This window comes from Ursus arctos, unplaced genomic scaffold, assembly GCF_023065955.2.
Source record: "Ursus arctos isolate Adak ecotype North America unplaced genomic scaffold, UrsArc2.0 scaffold_27, whole genome shotgun sequence".
NCBI lineage: Eukaryota > Metazoa > Chordata > Mammalia > Carnivora > Ursidae > Ursus > Ursus arctos.
In genome coordinates this window covers 13,258,133-13,278,193 of record NW_026622952.1, presented here as the reverse complement: position 1 = coordinate 13,278,193, position 20,061 = coordinate 13,258,133, and the positions used below count along the sequence as shown (strand labels likewise).

Below are 20,061 nucleotides of genomic sequence, written 5' to 3'. Positions count from 1 at the left end.
CTGGCGGCCCCGCGGCGAGCGGGAGGCCGGGGAGGCGGAGGGATGCTATGTGCGCGGCGCAGAGCCGGGAGACGCCGCCTGTCGCCGCCGACGGTCGGGCAGAGGCGGGAGCCGGGCTCTGCGGCGGCGGGCGCCGTGCACCGCGGCCCGGTGTGGGGGTCCCGGGCGGAGGCGGGGGCAGCGCAGGCCGAGGGGCGTCTGCGATTGTTCTCAACACCCCTCCCCCACCCCACCCCGTGTGTCTGTTTGTCACTTGCAGCTGAAGATGGAAAGAGCCAGGCGAAGGGGAGGCGGCGGCGGCCGCGGCCGCGGCGGCAAGAATGTAGGGGGCTCTGGCCTAAGCAAGAGTAGACTCTATCCCCAGGCCCAGCACTCCCACTACCCCCACTACGCGGCTTCAGCCACCCCTAATCAGGCTGGGGGCGCAGCCGAAATCCAGGAGCTGGCCTCCAAACGAGTGGACATCCAGAAAAAGAGGTTTTACCTAGACGTAAAGCAAAGCTCCCGGGGCCGGTTCCTAAAGATAGCCGAAGTCTGGATAGGGAGAGGCCGGCAGGACAATATCAGAAAGAGTAAACTGACTCTGTCCCTGTCTGTGGCAGCGGAGCTGAAGGACTGTCTAGGGGACTTCATCGAGCATTACGCCCACCTGGGCCTGAAAGGCCACCGGCAAGAGCATGGCCACGGCAAAGATCAAGCCTCCAGGAGGAGACAGAAGCACTCGGCACCCTCCCCACCTGTCTCTGTAGGGTCTGAAGAACACCCTCATAGTGTCCTCAAAACAGACTACATAGAGAGGGACAATAGGAAATATTATCTAGACCTAAAGGAAAATCAACGGGGTCGCTTCCTAAGAATTAGACAAACCATGATGCGAGGGACTGGCATGATAGGTTATTTTGGTCACAGTTTGGGCCAAGAACAGACTATTGTGCTCCCAGCACAAGGAATGATAGAGTTTCGTGATGCCTTGGTTCAGCTCATTGAAGATTATGGCGAAGGGGACATAGAAGAACGAAGAGGTGGAGATGATGACCCACTTGAACTCCCAGAGGGGACTTCTTTCAGAGTGGACAATAAAAGGTTCTACTTTGATGTGGGCTCTAATAAATATGGAATTTTCCTGAAGGTAAGTGAGGTGAGGCCACCTTACCGTAATACTATTACTGTTCCATTCAAAGCTTGGACAAGGTTTGGGGAGAATTTTATCAAGTATGAAGAAGAGATGAGGAAAATTTGCAACAGCCATAAAGAAAAGAGAATGGATGGCAGAAGGGCCAGTGGTGAAGAACAAGAATGCCTCGACTAGAGTGAAATTGAACTCCATCAGGCAAAATTTAAAATCATAAATTGGCTAAAAGTACTGATCCATAATCATTTGAAGAAGTTTTTCCTCCTTTTTTTGGCCCTTTGTTATTAGTAATACCTCTGGTAGTTTATACTTCAAGGAGTCTGATTCTCATGTTATACATAGAACATTATAATTCTTAGGGGAATTCCAACCTTCCCAGAGCTAAATAGTTTAGCTGCTTCAACTGCTCCAGACTATTGAAGTATGCAAATCAGCACAAAATGTGACATTCTGACCTTCTAAAAACCATAACTAAGATTTACATTGCACTATGACATGATCCTGAGAAAATATACGAATACTTAATACGGAAGTGTGAATTTCTATTTAACAAGTTCCCCAAAAAAGTATTCCATCCCTACTTCATTAAAAGCTGCTAAGCTTACCTGTAGGGCAGTTACCACGGAAACAGAAATTGACCTCAAGTATAGTATAAATATATTTCTTTATAAAAGTACATGTAGAAATATATTAGTTGTTCATTGGATAACTGAATATCAAAAAGTACTATGAAAGAATCAAATCTTACAGTTAATGATAGTATTCTATAATTTCAAATTTTGTGGTAACCCTGCAGTTTAGTTGCCATATCAAAGCCGTGGGAGAGTTTTAATTGGTTATTCAAAACTAGTTGTAATCCCATCTTTATCTCTTTTCACTATACCATATATTTTTATTGACTTTCCAAAGTTTGAGGAATTACTTTTATGTCACTGTTGAGTGGGAGGCTTCATCCTATGGCTTTGCTATGGAAATCTTGTTGTTTTAGCCTTTCATGCTACTTTGAAGGTTGTGAGAGGTTTTTTCCCAAAATATATCATGGACTCAAGGTGTTATATTTTATGCTTCTTCTTTAGCACTATTTCAGAGGGGTTGGTGCACCAGTTAACTGATACAAAAATACATCTGTAATAATACATTTTAGTAGCACTTTTGCAATTGCTACCCTTAAAACCGTGTCAACACTTCCAATATAAACCTGGCTTTTACAGGTGTTTTAATTCCAGAAGAAAAAAAAAAAAAAAAACTCTTTTTCTAAAAAACATTTAGAATATAAATTTTCAGCCTGGGAAAATTATTCAAGGATTGGTTAAAAACATATTTGAAAGGAAAATTCAGGCATTTTCTAAGGTGCTCTTTATGATACTTAAAAAAGGTTTACTTTACACAAGACTCACCCATTTACCTGTATTAAAAATTACTTTCCAGGAAGTGCCACAGCAATTTTTCAACACCTAAGCAATTTTTAAACAGGTGGATATAGTGTATATGTGTACCAACCCACCCTGTATTAACTGACTGGAATTTTCTCTGTTGAGCTGCATTTTATTCTGATTGAAATTATTGTCTTTTATCTTGGCTTTATTCACCTCCCACACAATAAGTCCATATAATCATGTTTAAGAGCCAGACACTGATTTCAACCCCCAAATATAGCTCTCATTGATGAGAGCTGGCTGCATGGATTGAGATCAGAATGTAGCTCTCCTTTTATATGCGATAAGTAGTTCAAAATTATTTTAATAATTTTTTCCTTCAGCAGTTTGTCCCCAAATACATTTAAGTAAGGTCACTAAGAGAGCTTTGTGAGTTAAGAAAAGAATATTACTGGCTTATCTTATTTAAAAACGAGCAATCAGTAACCCAGACATATATGCTGGTATTGGTTTTCAGATTGTATTTCACGTTTCCTCGAGTAGTATGAAGGAATCTCATTAGTTCATTATAATTGTGGACCATCTGGATTACTATGGAACAACTGAAGGTTAGAAGATAATGTTAGTACTAGAGTTAATAGCACATGGTGGGTGTTGAGACTCTAAAAGTAGCAAGGATCTTTAAACAGTCCTAACTGTAAAATAACTGTTGTAGACTTGATAAAAAGTAGTTTTTGGTATATGAAGGAGTGATGTGCACTTGAATTACTGTACTACTGATTGTTATTGCTGCCCATCATAGTGCCTATTAATAATTATCAACCTGTCAGATTTTGGCAAACTGGAACGATGAATGTTCCAGTATTCGAGTGTTCCTATCACTATTGCTATGACTATATAGTCTCTCTTAAAACCCTCCTAAAATATTTATATCCATTAAATCTAAATGATTTCTTTTTTGGTTTTTAGTCTGATAAGATTTGAGTGTTTATGTCTATATACATACGTGTGTGTATGTATATATACATATACACGATACTACGTCAGACTTAAAGATAAATATCTTTAATTGTATATAAATATTAATTTGCATTAATTATTTACATCAAGAATTAGTTAAGTAGCCAAATCTTCTACATTGTATGTATACTTCAAAGTTACTACCATCTCAAAGCTATAGATGGGTAGATGCATATATACCGGCAATTGAATATACTTCAGAATCACTAAGCCTTCTGCCAGTCCTTTTGTTTCACTTTTTTATATGTATTCATTGAAAAATGAAATGATGTTATGATTTTTTGATACTTAAAATTCCCAGTTATTCATTAGCCATAATCAAATAAGATCCAGTTCAAAACTCTGGTATTAGGACATGTATTGCCATGTATCTTATAAAATAAGCTACTATTTTTATCCGTGCAATATACATTTTATTTATTGTCATTTGTAACATAAGTGAAGCTGCAAGTGTACATGGTATTCTTCAAAATAATAGGATCCCAGCCTTGAAGACATTAAACTCAAGGCAACTGGGTGTTAGAAGTCAAAAAATGAGCATTCAAGTTAGTAACCAAAATTACTAGTTCACTGTATAATTCTAAAACACTGATGATGTTTGCACATAATAACCCAAGTATAATGTGGTATAGACTCAAAACTGTAATAATATAAGCTAATAGTATGAAATTTGGAAACGGGTTCCTCATAATAGTTGGCAGTGTGCTCCTAGCAACTGAAAGCAGCACTGATCTGTTGCTTATATGCAAAAGATGCAATGTATTATAAAAGTATTAAAAGTTCTGCCACATTTTATAATTTTCCTTGTTAAAGCCCCAAACTGCCATGTCCCTTAAACTTGAGTCAAACACAAGCTTATTTGCACTAAAGAGCATGGCCAAAAAATAAACGACAGGGTGGAAAAGCTAGTTGGAACCTCTTGAAATAATTGGTTCTAATGGGAGAATTTCACATTTGTCTATTTGAAAGCTATATGGTCCAGGCAGACAATCTGTCAGTTCACTAATTTAATAATGCACTTTACCTTTTGTATATAGGAGATGTACATTTATGCCACTTGACAGGTGGGATGTGTTTCAATAACTATGTAGTTAGAATCTGTAGGGTGATCTCTTGCATGCAGATGTTTGTGTTGGAACTGCTATAATAACAAGTTTCCATTAAATCAGTATAATGGAGGAGGGTAGAAGATGCTTTTGAAACAAATCCCAATACATTTAACAAACACTTTTAAAGTAGAGTTCATATTTGTATTCTTAAGACCTAAAATCAATAAAAAACTATTTCTAGCCCAGATTAGTATTACAGTTGAGACTATATCTAGTTGAGACTCCCCATAATACCCATAATACCCTGGAAGTTAATTTTGGAAATTTTTGCAGACAAAAAAAAATTTTAATAATTCTGTTTCGTTGTTGATGTGTGTTAAAATGACTAATGAAAAGACAGTACATGATACTGTGTTAGAATTAAAAGTATGGTTGGCTGATACAGCATTATTAAGAAAACACCCAGACTAAAGAAATAAAGTTTCAAATTAAGAAAATGCAAAGAGCCTAAGAACCATTGCTAAAATAAACATAATATTACTTCAGAATTTGCAGAACCAACTTTCACCAACCAAAAAGGGTATTGGGAGATTTAGTGTATCTTTTCATCCTAAAAACTTCCTGAGATGTACATTTGAAAACTAGATAATTGTTGCTTAATAATAGGTTGTATGTACTATACTAAGAAACACTGTGTACTAATAATTCATTGAGAATATGCTATATTTACTGCATTCATTTTATATATATGGATAAGAATACATTATATATAGTCATTCTATCTTAATATATTCATGTATTTATATTGTAATTTTGCAAATATTTTCAGTAAAATAAACATTTATCTGAGCTGCACAATTTGAAGAGGATGAAATTGGAATACACCCTCAGACACTCATTTTTAATAAGCAGCTACCATTGAAAGTTGATGTATGTACTATCACTCCTTTAGATTTTGGTTTATGGTTTATTTTAATATTTAAGTGATCAGGACTTAATTTTTAAGTGGTGTTCTGAAAATAATTTTTGTTAAGTGTGAGATTTTTTCCCCTGCTTATTTCAAAATGTCTTTCATTGGAACTATTTATAAAATCCTATTCCAAGCTTTATGTAAGGGATTGGCTTAGTCACCACATCGTTTGAAGTCTGTCTTTACCAAAACACCAAACATCTTTGGCAGGATAAAATCTAAAGTAAACCACAAAGAGAAGTTAAAATTGATTCCATGCCAACAGAATAATACAGGTATCATAATTATCACTGCCAAATAAGATTCTTAAAGTTCTTCTGAAGTTTCCTTAAAGATTCCTTGAATTTCGTAGAGAAATGGTGGCTAATGGCTAGCCCATCAGAGGAAGAGAATAAGGATGTTAGCATACTGGTGAGACAACCCATAGTCTACAGTGCTGTAGCAATGAGTTCCAGGGAAAATGTGTTTTTCCCAAGTTAAGGTCATGTGAAATTTGAGTTTTTAGATCACAGTTACTGTCGGAAAGTAAATATACCAAAATTTATGTAGGTGGATCTTGGAAAAACAATATATGCATTAGTATATTTTCTTGTATAATGTAAAAAAATTAGTCTTTTTTTTCCTTAATTTGACCTGATTGTTAAAATTAAATTTATTTTAGTACTGGATTTTTAATCAGTATTTTTGAATAGGGAAAACATATATATGTACAAAATTTAAATGCTACAGTTAGTGAAAAGTAACCAGTGTTACCAATTTCTTGTGTATCCTTCTAGAGTTACTCTGAATATGCAAGCATATGTGTATATACATATATTCTTTTTGAACATGCAAATGAAAATATATACACTGTCCTGTACCTAGTAGTATCAATTTTAGATCTGTCATTTTAAATGAATTTTTTTCCCTTTTACTCAGATACCATACTTGATCTAGTTAACATAGCACTTAATTTGAACTATATCCTTACACCAAGGGAACCTCAAGGAAATTTTGAATGAATCCCATTGATATTTACTTAAAATGCAAAGATATGTATATATTAATTTAAAATGTATAAATGTTTAATTTCCCTTCCCTATCCCTAACCACCTTACCCTTCCTGTCTTCCTATCTTCCTTCCCGCGAAAGAGTATTGGTCTTTTTCCTGAAGTAATACGGTTCAGGACTGGCAGGATATTAAGCTATTTTACCAAGTGTTATTTTAGCTTAACTATGTTCTCCAATGAAAAACACCCGTATTTAAAAGCTTTAACAAATTATCGCTTTCAGCCAAGTTTTACTAGTTCTGCTAATATTATCTTATTTTTATCCAAAGACTGCCATTTTGAGAGCAAATCAGTACTAGAACTATAGTGAAAGGTTATGCTATGACTGTTGAAATCTTTTGATTTGTTAACATGAGCTTTATCTTTATGATTATAAGGTTATTAATGAATAATGCATTTAGCAACTTAGTCAAATCCAACACTACACAAAGGCATGACACTAGTCCTGATTGTTTAAAGCATTGATTCCCCCACTGAAGGACTCAGAGTCTGGCAGATGTCCTTGGGACCAGAAGGGGTACTAACGATGATTTGGAGAGAGATGAAAACTTCTGAGGTTTCAAATACAACTAAACCATCTCCATTCTCTGCTAAAAGAGTATAAAACAATAAATTGTTTTTTAAAATGAAGTTAGCATAATGCTTTAAGTTTTTAAAACCCCCTGCCCAAAAAAAATCATTATTCTCTTTTCACTCATATCAAGCATGTATTTTAAAGTCACCTTTCTAATAACCACCAAGAAAAAATTATCTGACAAACTGAAAGTCCTATACTGAAACCCTGAAGGATACTATCTAGTTATAAATCAAATCAACCAGAGTAAAAAGTCCAGTCCTATTAGAAATACCGTAAAATATATGAGGATTGAGGAGGAATTTTTTTAATGGATTTGTATCTGTAAATTTTACAAAAATGTTAAAAGGTTTAAAAAATTCAAGCATTGGCTTAAACTTTAGAATAATATCTCCATAATTGGTGACATGATTTTCTGTTCGCAAAATGAGAGAGTTGTTGTTAGAAGACAGAATCTTCTTAAACATATACTTTTAAAGCATAAAAGACTTTGTTTCTTTTAATAACTCATCATCCTTTGCAGAATTTGTAACATTGGTAAAAATCTCCAGACACTTACTTGTTCAAGCTTAAAATGGTTTATATGTTTTGCTTCTTATTTAAAGAAAGGGGTCAAAAGGTAGGTAAATTCTCCTGCAGGAATGAGTTTTGCTTAAATTTAGGCTAAAAAAATTAGGAATTTTCCATCCTTAATCGAGGAGTTTCCCATGTTAGTACTTTCTGGTAAATTATGTTTTCCAAACTTTATCTTCTTTCGAACATCCTTTGAGAAATTGCTTATTCTTATCAAGGCCAGTGACATCTACCAGTGAATAAAAACTGACTCATAATGAAATTAGTGCTGCTACAGTGAAGTTAGTTTGTGATGTGAATATAAAGAAAATACTCATTTAAATAGAATATGCAGTTTATTCTTTTCTGCTGTTGACTTACCTAAGACTGCATAGGAGTTGCTTGTCCTCTCATTTTTCCCCTTGTATAGTTTCTATGTTATTCAAAGTTTTCATTGTTCCCAGAAATAACAGGGGTAAAGAAAAGGGAAAGTAATCCCTAAGAAAAATGTTCATAGTAATTAAAAGTTAGAGTTGCTCAAAGTGTAAGATTGGGGAAAAAAATCCTTTTGTGGGTTTTTGTCTTTATCAAAATGAGGATATAAACCTGTTTGCTTTATTTGATCTATTAAAGACAGACTTTCTTTTGAGATGCCTATATTCAGAAATATTTATTATCTTACTTTTTGTAGAGAAAATGGTTCTGTAGTATAATACATACTCTTCAGGATTTTATTTATTACTTGTTGTGACTTTGATAAGGTTGCCTAGAGGTAGCAAATGTATAAGTAAGAGAGAAGAGAAAGGTAGTGGCTTATTATTTTGTTTGCCTATAACAGGAAATCAGCATAACTGAAATGGGAGAAATAAGACATTCTCAAAACTAAATCCCTATTTATTTAACCTTTAGAAGATCATTTGAGAAAGAATAATAAGACCTAATTCTGCCAGTGGATGGCCTCTCAGCAAACCATTTAACTTCAGTAGGATGGCTTCCTTTTATGAAAAATGAACAAGGGGCTCCTGGGTGGCTCAATCCGTTAAGCATCCTACTCTTGGTTTCAGCTCAGATCATGACAGGGTCGTGAGATCGAGCCCCGTGTAGGGCTGTGCACTCAGCTCGGAGTCTGCTTGAGATTCTCTCCCTTTCTCGCCCCCACCCCCCATCCCTCTCCCAGCTCCTGCTCACTCTCTCTAAAAATAAAATAAATAAAATCTTTTTTTAAAAAAATGAACAAGATCATGCTAGAAGCTAAGGTTCCCTCATACTCTAAACTTTAAAATTCTGTATCAATGGAGTGCAAAAGAAAAAATAGAGAATATCAGAATTGGAAAGTATAAGGCAATCTCTCTTTATATTAAAAACAACTGTAATGATGCAGCAGTCTGTGATGATACCCAAAGAACACGCAGAAGTGGCAGTTTTTTATCACATGTATGTATCTCTTCAGCCACACAAAATCAAACTTTGTTCCTAGTCCTTTTTAAGATCAAATTGCTATACACTAACTACATAACTATGCTATGCTTTAATTTTTTATAGAAATATTTTTACTATCCATATGTGATCTTATCCTTTGGAAGCATCACTTGTTTCTACACATTCTGTGATTGTTTCTTATATTGTGCATGGCAAAAGAATTTTAAAAATAACATCATTTCCTGAAATGTCATTGTGCCTGAAATAACCTTAAATTACATTGCTAAATAATACACTGCTACTACCACTGCAGGGGCCCCTGAGAATGAAGTACTACCCTTGACCCCTATTTCCTTGGTCTATTGAACATAGTATGTTACAAGTAATGATGTTTAACAAAGGAAATCAGAAAGGGCACTGAACTGTGAACGGTACGGTTCTACTTTAGAGGACCTGTAACTACTAGGGTGTGCAAAGATAAAACATCATCGTGAGTTTGTTTTGTTTTTAGCCTTGAGAGACTACCAAGGTTGATGATTGAGGGGGATGAGAAGAACACAAGGTTTTTTGTCCCAGACACATTTATTTAGGTGCCCCAGTCCTCCAATGGACAGTGTGTTACCACCACTCTCAATAGAGCAAATGGAAAAGAGAGACCTCTCCCCCTAGCCTCTCTTTTTGGTGTCCATTTGTTTAAGAGGAACCAAAGTGTATTTTGAAGTGTGTACACACATGTATATTTTGTTAATTTCAAAACTGTGCACATAAAATTCCATTGCAGACATACTCAGCCTTTAGCCTAATGGTGGTGATTCACAATAGCAGGCTGGTTGGTCAGTTCTCAACAAATCCTGTAGAGTGAATTGGCTGTTGCAGAAATTTAGTTTTCTCCTCCCTCTTCTCAAAACAACAGATACACTTCAGGTTCTTAGTTGTTTCTTCCTCAGTGTTGTTTGAAATCTAAGTGGGATAGGAGAGAATAGTAGAGTTTGGCAGTTATTTGCCCTTTCCATTTTGTAGAAATTGTCCTTAGCTTCCCATTTCAAACAGTTCTGAGCAACTTTACCAAAAGAACACATGTAAGTGCCAAAACTACCCAGCAAATAAAACAATAGAACCATAAGATAATAATTTAGAAATAAGGATAAGGATATGTACAAGACCCCTAGATACAAAAAAAAAAAAAAATCCTTATCATTTGCTAATTTGCTTCAGAAGCTGCTGTATTTTATTTCTAGGTTTTTCAGACTACCAATGTGATTTATACCAATGATTGACTAGTCTAGAATGTCAATAGGATAAAATAGTTTGAAAGTTCAGTTGAATTTATTATGGAATTTTATCTATTGCTGTTCTCCAGAAAGGGTAAACCATGCTATAATCATATATAAAAATAGAGTTCTAAAATGCCATCACTCGTAATCTTCCTCCCTTCTTTTTCCCCCTCTCATGTGCTGTACCCTGTTGGAAGCAGGTAAGAACACTAATTTCTCCCACTACCCCCATGGCCCCACTCCATCCTATTTATTTGTTTAGGTGACAGTTGAAACACAATAGAGAAGGCTAAAGAAATCGCGCTATGAACTAGATCTATAGACTAAGAAAGAATGGCTACTATTTCACTCAGTTGTTCTCAACACTTTTACCATATGCCTATACAGCAATTTAGGATGAATAGAAACATTTCACTTGGGAAGATACGGACTGAAAGGTCACTTAATCCAACGTTTCGGTACACAATAGATCTTCAGGAAATAATTTGACTAGCGTGATTGACGGGTAATTTCAGAAATGAGTTTAGCCTCTAGGAAAATTGCACCATGATCATTTTTAAAAAGAAGGTGGTAATAAAAGGAAGAGTCGATCAAGATTTATTAGTACTAACAACTATCAAATACTTACCATGTATTAGGCATTGCTGAACCCCTTGTAACTATTCTAATCCTTACAGCAACCCTATTACCATCCCCATTTTAATATGATTTTCCAGAGATTTTCAAAACTGGTTCAGTATTTCAGGACTAATATATGTGAACCCAAATTGACACCAAGCCAAAGATCGTGCACATTCAATTAGGCCAAACTATCTTTAAGACTTACTCCAAAATTTAACCCCCCTGACCAATAAAGCACAATCTAGCCTCGAACACCACTGGTAAATCTGACTCAGATTAGTAGGAATTATTTTATCTAAAACTAATCCCTATATATGGGGCTAGTACCACCAGGAGACACTCCTTATGTAAGGGTTCATATAGTTCATTGAAATTCAGTAGTAAATACAACTTATTTGATCTTTAGTATAATTTACAGATTGAACCTCTAATCTCAACCAACTATTTTAAATAAATGCTAATAATTATGAAAAGAGATCAGCTGATGAGAATATAGATAGATCCCCAATTTAACCCTTAAGGGCAGACAGGAGACAAATTACTATTTACCATGGATCTACAACTTCATTTTCATGAACCAAAATCAACTGGTCATGTTGAATTGATTTGAAAATAAGTCTTGTCAATATTAGTAAAAAGTTTATTGTTTCTTGCAACTCGTTTTACCATCTTACTCTTCCTATATCACTCCATTTATTTTCATATTTCATTACCAAGTTTCCTCCTCGTTTCCTTATCCCCAACAGAATAAACGGATATGACTACCCTATTTACAGATACACATTTTTCTCTGTGACTCCAGGCCAGTGGTTTTCAAATTTTGGTGTGATTAAGAATCGCCCAGAGGATTTGTTAACACACAGATTGCTGGTCCCACTTCCTGAGTTTATAGTCTGTCGGTCTGGGGTGGTGAGGAGAGGACCAAAAATTTGCATTTCTGACACATTCCAAGGTGAGCTGATGCTGCTAGAATGGGGATCAGACTTTAAGAACCACTGCTGTATGTTGCTGTGATTTTACTTTAGCTACAAAAGACAGTGAAAGAGAAATGTGGTCGAAATAACTGTAGCATCTTGGTAGAAAGAAGACTCAGCTATTCATTCTGCCTTGAGAAATTTACAAATCTAAAACAATATTTTTCATAAATTGACTAGACTTTAGGTAAAAATCATTTTCTTCTCTTTTTATCCTTTCATGACATTTAGTAACTTCTCTCTGATTTTTTGACAGCACTCTTGATATAATTCTGGTAGGGATTAACAATTACGAATTCTTATTTGAAAAGCTTACCATTCAAATTTATGGAACTGAAACATTTTTACTTTATTAAATAACTCTGGTATATAAATCTTAGTAAAGGAAAGTAAATAATTTCTATACTCAACAGTTACTAATACAAGTGCTAGTGAATATTAAATATTAAGACTTGAAGGGACCTCAGAATTAGTTCAGTCCCTCAATTTTACATTTTGTGACATATGTCACGTAGCTCACATGGTTCATAATTACTAAAGTAAGCCAAGTAAACAGAAAATTAAAGCTAAAGTTCAAAATGCTGATTGTCTCTTAAGATATATAAATGATAAGAAATACACTAATTTTCTTTTAAAAGCATATGTTTTCACCATTTTCCTGTGTCTTATCTATATGTGTAGGATAGAGGAACTATATATGTACTGTAATGTATTTATGGTACTTTTTTCAAATAACAGTGGGACCCATTGATTTAAATTTAGAGATACTTCTCCTGGATGCTCATTGAGCATATTTGAAAACATAACTAACATACCTGAAAATAATTGATATTATGTTTACTAACCTGTGGACATTCTATAATTAATAAGTTGATCAAAATTAATAAAACAATATTTTGTATATAAATCTATATAATTTATATATATGACATAACCTTAATAGCTGTCATTCTAGTGGATCGCATTTTATCAGAAATACTATATCATTCATATATACACATTTGGCAGTTCTGCAAGTTCATTAACTTCTCTTTCCAACTATTACACGTTCGATGATTAGTCCTCCAAAACAATGAATGAATTCCAAGTTGTGAAAATGATGAATGTAACAGAGATAGTCACCAAGTCAAAAAGATCATTACAGGCAGTAAACTTTTTTTTTAATTCTCTGCCTGTTTGTACTATACATACAATTTAAATTTTAGATTTAAAAAATTTAAGTCTTAGAATTATAATCTGAGGAAACTTCAGGCAGAATAGAGAGTTATAGGAGATTTATAGGAAATTTCAGCTCAACATGAGGGCAGACTTTAAGAAGTAGTGTCACTTCCCTGTTGCTGAAATCATTTAAGGCAGAGAATAGACAGGCATTTAATTTAGGATGTGAAAGGGAATTAATAAATTTTAAAAAATGGATTGTTATTACCTTGAAGATTGTTTTCAACTCTGAGAGGATTTCTTGGGAATACTTGGAACTTTTGAGTTCAGGTCTTCTGTTAATGTATCAAGTTGGATAAAGAAGTATGATTTCAATTTTTCTAGTATTATTCTGAAAACACGTTAGGGAAAAAAATCATTTCTTCCCACCCCTTGTTATTGCAACACAAGAGATATTTTCAAATATTTATGAGTTGTACTAATTAAATGAATTAGTTAAGATAGGTTTCATGAGATTCGCCCTGCAAAATTAGGTCTACCTTTTATGATTTTCATAAAAAGTGTTTCACTTTTAATCATATTTTCAGAAACAACCATATTAAAGAATGAACATAGTACTTATGTTGCTCTTTCAAAAGTACCTGCTACAGGTTTATTTGGAAAGACATAAGTGATAGTAGAGTAAATTAGAAAACCAAATCATTGGATATTACCAAAGTTTTTCTTTGTAAAAATCTACATTAAATTTGGTTAAAGATTGAAGCAATAAAATAATATTTTCCTTCTCTGTTTTTTCTTGCACTACTAATTTAAGATGGGAAGAAACAACATAGTTCACTATTTCGTCTTAAGGTTTCTGTATTAGAGAACAAGATTCCAAGTAGGTTGATTATTGCTGCAAATAATATATGTGATTCTCTCCTGTAGAGTTTCAAGGGTTTATATAGGGCAAAAGGGTAGCTGTGGCAATATATCTAAATTCAGGGATCTAGTATGAACCAAGAAACTCAGTTCTCACTTGCAGGGTCCACTTTTTCTTGTCCTTCTTTCAGGCATCTTGTGCTTTCTCATAATACTGGAACATTTCCAAATTTCGGTGGACAAATAATAAGACCTTTTAGAGAGCTGAGTAAGTCAAAATGTATTACACCAAAGTCTATAAACTATATCTGCATTACACATTTCTAAATATTTAACTAAGTGAATTTTACTCTGCACGGACATTACACGTGTGTGTGCACGTGCGTGCGTGTGTAAAATTTTAAAGAACCCAATCTTCCCCCTCCACACACCCCCTCCATGCCCCTAGAGAAGTACTGACAAATTGGTTTCATCTTGTTTGTTAGTACAATTGATTGGCTGTCCTAAAGTGCTATGTTGAGAATTTGAAATCTGCATCTAGAGGGAAAGAGAGAAGAACAACAATCATGCCAAATATTTGCTATTTGTCATCCCTGCTTTAGAGCTTTAAAAGTTCTCATTATAGCTCTAAAAATTTCAAGCTTTGCCAGACAGCTGGTTCTTGCAACACAGACTACCATTTGACTCACTTAAGAATATCTCTTCTAATATTTCAAAGAGATTATTTTAATCCAATAATCCCTCCTTTAAAACAGTAGAGACTCTCTGATGTGCCTCTAAGGAACTCAAAGAGTCATGACCATGATGGTGTCATCAAGAATACCCTTAAACATTAAACCGTGTATTTGCCTCTAAGGAGTTCTCACCTCCATTAAAATGACAGAGGTTTCTCCTTTTACAATTTAGTCCGGTCATTCTCAAACATTCGTGTACATACCGTATTAAACATATAGGTTCTGGTCCCCACCCCCAGAGATTCTGACTTGGTTGGTCCGGAGTGGGGGTTCAGAAATTGGCATTTTTGTCTTGCTCTTTCTGCGTGATATGGAAGCCATTCTTTGTCGTGGCCTTAGACTTGCATTCTTTCTTCCATATCATCTTTCCAGCTGGAATTGTTTAGATTTTAATACTGTCAGCCAAAATGAGTTTTTTTGGTTATCCTATCAACAAGTAATATCTAGGGTTCACTTGAAACAGAGAGAGGCTAAATATATAAATCCAAGTATTTAATCTAGGACTTTGTACTATCATATTGTCTAGCTTTCTGGGCAATGATCACCGGGAATGGTAGTTTCTCCCCCACCTTCTATGCTCAAATTAAACTACTTGACATGTAACCATTGGTTACATTTCAAAATTCAGGATTTCAAAACGAAAATATTCTGTCTTTCCAGTCTGAGTCAAATGCATAGGTGACTTGTCTTCCACTTTCTCACAAGTTGACCCTCTAAGTCTCAAATGAGTTTTCTCAATTTGATTTTTTCTTTTCTTTCTTTTTTTTTTAAGATATAAACTCACAATTTATTGTGAGTACAAAAAATATCCTTAGTCAAGCTGAATACTTCACTCTTGTGGTCTAATTCAACTCTCTCTTTTTATTTTTTTTAAATTGTGGTTAAAAAAAACATAAAATTTACTATCTTAACCATTTCTAAATAGGCAGTTCATTAGTGTGAAGTATATTCACCTTGTTGTACAACCAACGTCCAAAACTTGTTTAATCTTGCAAAACTGAAACTGTAAGCCCATTGAACAATCAGCTATTCCTCTGCCCCATCCTTTGGAAACCACTAGTCTACTTTCTTCTCAACCTTTTTTTTTTTAATAAACAAGATATCTGCTTTCTCCTATCAATAATGGGTTTATAGTTATTGCTACTCAGCTCTCCAAGTATAATCCTTACGTCCGGTGTTGTTATAATTTTCACCTGTACAAAGATTTACATTTGCAGGGCACCTGCGTGGCTCAGTCGATTAAGCCTCCAACTCTTGATCTCAGAGTCATGACTTCAAGCCCTACCCCCACATTGAGCTCCACGCTGGGTGTGGTGCCTACTCAAAAAAACAAAAACAAAAACAGATTTACAATTGCAAAGCAATTGTGCTTTTATTAAGCGATCCTTATAATCTTTGGGGAGCTACAAATGAACTATATCTGGTCCCGGAAGCTTTCCTCGAGGAAAGGTAACCTTTATTCCTCATGAGACCTAGGGGATTCCAGAGGGATACTTTTCGTATGTTTGTTTGTTTGTTTGTTTGTTTAAGGTTTGAGGTTGGAATTACCAGGGCAGTTAAACTTAAATCATGGAATTTCTGTAGAGTTTTCCTATGTGCATTCCAGAATCGTTTTTTCATTACTTATGTAGTAGATCGGAAATTGGAAATTTGTCTGGAATTTGGCAGAGTTAATGTTCACTAAATGCTTTCAGAATCTTTGCTAAGTCCACTATGAAACTTTACCTTTAAGCAGCTTTATTATAAATATAATTTGGGGACGCCTAGGTGGCTCAGTCGGTTAAGTGTCTAACTCTTGATTCAGCTCAGGTCATGATCTCTGGGTCATGAGATCAATCCCCATGTCAGGCTCTGCCCTGGGCTTGGAGCCTGCTTAAGGTTCTCTCTCTCCCTCTGCCCCTTCCCCCCTTAAAAAAAAGAAAGAAATATAATTGGGGAGGAAATAGGCATAAATAAAAATACATTTTCTGCAAATGGAGTGTTTCAAACGCTCTTTTCAAAATCTTTGGCAGTAAGAAAAACCCAAACCCAAGAAACATTCTTAATACTCTTATTTTTCAAAAATTTTTTAAAATTTCTCTGCCTCTGTTATTAAAATTTTGTCAAGAAGTTAATAAAGCCTTATTTTTTAAGGAGTTAATAAAACATTAAATCCTACAAGCAATATCCATCTAAATAAACAGAAATGCTATAATTATGAGTATTATGTTTATGATTTTGACATAGAAAAATGTACCTTTTCTTGGCCTAAATTATCTCGGAACTAACACAAAAATTAGTTGACAGTGATTCTTGGATAATGGTAACTGAATCTTTCTTCATTTTATGAATTTAACAATTCATAATATGAATGTATATTACTTTTTCAGACAAATGCTATTTATTTAGAACAATTTTAAATAATTTCATAATTTTTGTAGCACCCAGCTATTTCTTTAATGATCTCCTGCAACAATACTGATAATATATACTTCAAAGAAAATTCTTTAAAATTGAATCTCATTATTCCTTTGATCTCCATTATAAAATTAGAGATGTTTTCTCAAGAAGAGAAACAATTTTTGAGTTGAAAATATTTAGTGATAGAGTTGCGGTGCGTCCGGTTCAGTAACATACTAAGCAATTACTCTTTTTCCTTTCCAGTGCCCTGGCACTATTTAAGATCTTTCCTCATTGCTCACCATTATCACCCCTAAACCACAGAAATTCATTGAGTGCCATGCAATCCTCAGGGCACACACTGCCAGCCACCCAGCCCTTAACCTCTCCTCCAGAGTCGCTAACATAAGCTTGGCGCTAGTATTTTGCCCGTAAGACTCTTCATCTAATATAGTAAAAACCTCAGGCTGAAAATTCCCCAAGTTCTGAGCCTTTTTTGACAATTACGTACTTTATCAATTATAACATTAAATTTACTTAGAATAAAGAATGCCCACTTGGTTTATGATAACTAAAGCTAGTTTGCATTATTGTTCTTTGTGTATTATTAAACTGTACTCCTATTTAAGAAATCCTTTGAGTCATCAGATTACTACGTGCGATTTGGTTTGTTAATCACCATTTGCTGTTCAAATGATTTTTTTTTTAAAACCCAAATATTACACTTAATGACATACCAAGCTGGGATGCATGCATACCTTCCATTAAAGTGATTTGCTTCTGACATCAGAAATATTACCAAAGATCTATGTTTTATTTGATGGAAATTTTTTACAGTTTATGTGGGGGAAAAAAATCAATCTTAGGTAGACACAGAATTTGATTTTTACATTAGATTTTCAATAATTTAATTCTAAGCGATTCATCTTAATTTTGTTCCAAAATAACTACGAAGTGAATGCGAATGCCAAATTACTCACTATATTTGTGCTATAATTAATAAGCCCCCCCAAATGTATTATGTAGTATTCGGACTATTGTTTCAAGCATTTATGGAATTCTAAGAATTCTAAGGTCTTGCCTTTTCCCTCCCGGTGTGTAGCAGGTGTGGTACAGGGGTAATGGCGGCCGCGGCGGAAGCTTCAACCCTGTGCCTTGTAGCTAGCCCTGGGGCAAGTCATTTAACCTCTTGCTTATTCATCAGTTGTGGAGATTGGATCACAGTAGATGATAGGAACCTTTCAATATCTATATCCCTGGAGCCAGTGAAACTTCTCTTCCAGTTACCTTTGGCTTCCTTCTGTGGTCTTTCCTGATTTTTCTCTGGATGCTCTTGGTTTCTTCTGACATTTGTTGACCATCCTATCCTCCTCGGCATCCTTCATACTTAGCGACGGTTGCTTTAGAAAAGTGTTTCAGTGTACTGTTTCCTCTGTCTCATTCTCACAGTCCCTTTTTTTATTATGTTTAAAACCAGAGACTGTTTCTTCCTCTTTTCTATTCCCCTCCACACCTAGCACTGTGCTGATGACTTACGTCATCTCTCTTCACGTAATCACCACGGTTCCCATTCCTGTTTTGCTTTGAAATCTTGTTGCTTCAGGATTACAGAACTTCGTAGACAAATCAAAATGACTCCAAGTGGAAATGAAAGCGATCATTTTATTTCAGGGATTGACTCACAAATTAAGATGCAGTAGAATGTGGAATCTTTTGTTTCCTGCACATCCTACATTTTACTTCAGAAATCTTCTTTCCCTTGCTTGATCAATCAGTGATCCTGTTGTATTCACTCAGTGAACGCTGAGTGGCTACCCCGTGCCAGGCCTTATGCTAGGGACTAGAGGTAAAATAATTTACAAAAGAAAAATATTCCACTGCCTCTAAGTATGCCATGTCCAAAGTTAACTTGATTCAAAGCAGCTTTTGGAACCTAAGCAAACTGTCATTTTTTCATTCAACAGACATTCATCTGATTATCTGCCATGCCCCAGGCCATGTGTTGGTATATATGAGAAGTGTGTTTGAAGCTATTGATTATAAAATGCCGAATGTTATTTTCCCTTAACAATTTATCCTTTAAATACGATTTAATTATCTACATTATCTACATTGTTTAATTTAAATATGATATAATTATCGACATGTGTTATAATTCTCAAAATATATCTCATTGATGCAAATTTAGAGAGCTGCAACAATACTGTTTCAAATACTGGTTCTGTCTTCTCCATTCCAAATCTCTCTTGATGTCCTAGGATGAAAATAATGATTCTGTTTCATCTCATGGAACATCTTCATGTGACTGCTGTATTCAAGTGGTCATGATTTCCTAAACTCTAAGTTGGAGATGATTGTGAAGCCCCATGTAGGCTCATCATAGAAGACGTCTGTGGTTCTCTGTGTGCATGGGGGATTGATTTGGGGAGAGGTCGAGGAAGGCAAGGAGTAGTGACATCATATTGTGTATTTGCCCTCCCTGCTCTAGGCTTCTGTATTCGCCCTCACTTTAATTTTATTTCACTCTCTTCACATATAACAATATCTTCACAAATTCCTTTTCTTTCCATATGCCTGGATTTACAGAAATCCATCAGTGTTCTCAAATACGAATCTCACCGATATCTTAGCCAAATGAAATGAGCCTGATTCCACTGGTACCGTATTAGTAAATCAGAAGCCGTAACCATTTTCTGTAGATACATTGCAAAGAAGGGCCATTAATGGACAAATTCAGTTAGTTGCTGATACGAAAGATTCATTTGTCCTGAAAGTTTTTCCATAACTGAAATTTCTAATCAAATTAAATGTAAAAGAATATGAAATTTCAATTTTAATAATTTACATATAATTTCACATATTTTTCAAAGTTCCTTCACATATAGTATCTCATTTCATTCTGATAAAAATAGATTTTGT

The 20,061-nt window shown here is 35.0% G+C and overlaps 1 protein-coding gene across 2 annotated transcripts in view; it reads left to right on the top strand.

Annotated features, from left to right (window-relative positions):
* PURG (purine rich element binding protein G) overlaps positions 1–20,061 on the top strand; it is a 36,308-nt gene that overhangs the window by 133 nt on the left and 16,114 nt on the right. Inside the window, exons 2-3 of one of the 2 annotated variants that reach the window (XM_026508383.4) lie at positions 260–1,129; positions 12,954–12,955. In XM_026508383.4, the coding sequence (XP_026364168.1) occupies positions 266–1,129; positions 12,954–12,955 (866 nt within the window). In that variant the 5' untranslated portion in view covers positions 260–265. Of the gene's footprint in view, positions 1–259 lie in introns of both variants that reach the window. The other variant, XM_044387507.3, reaches the window with a different exon arrangement.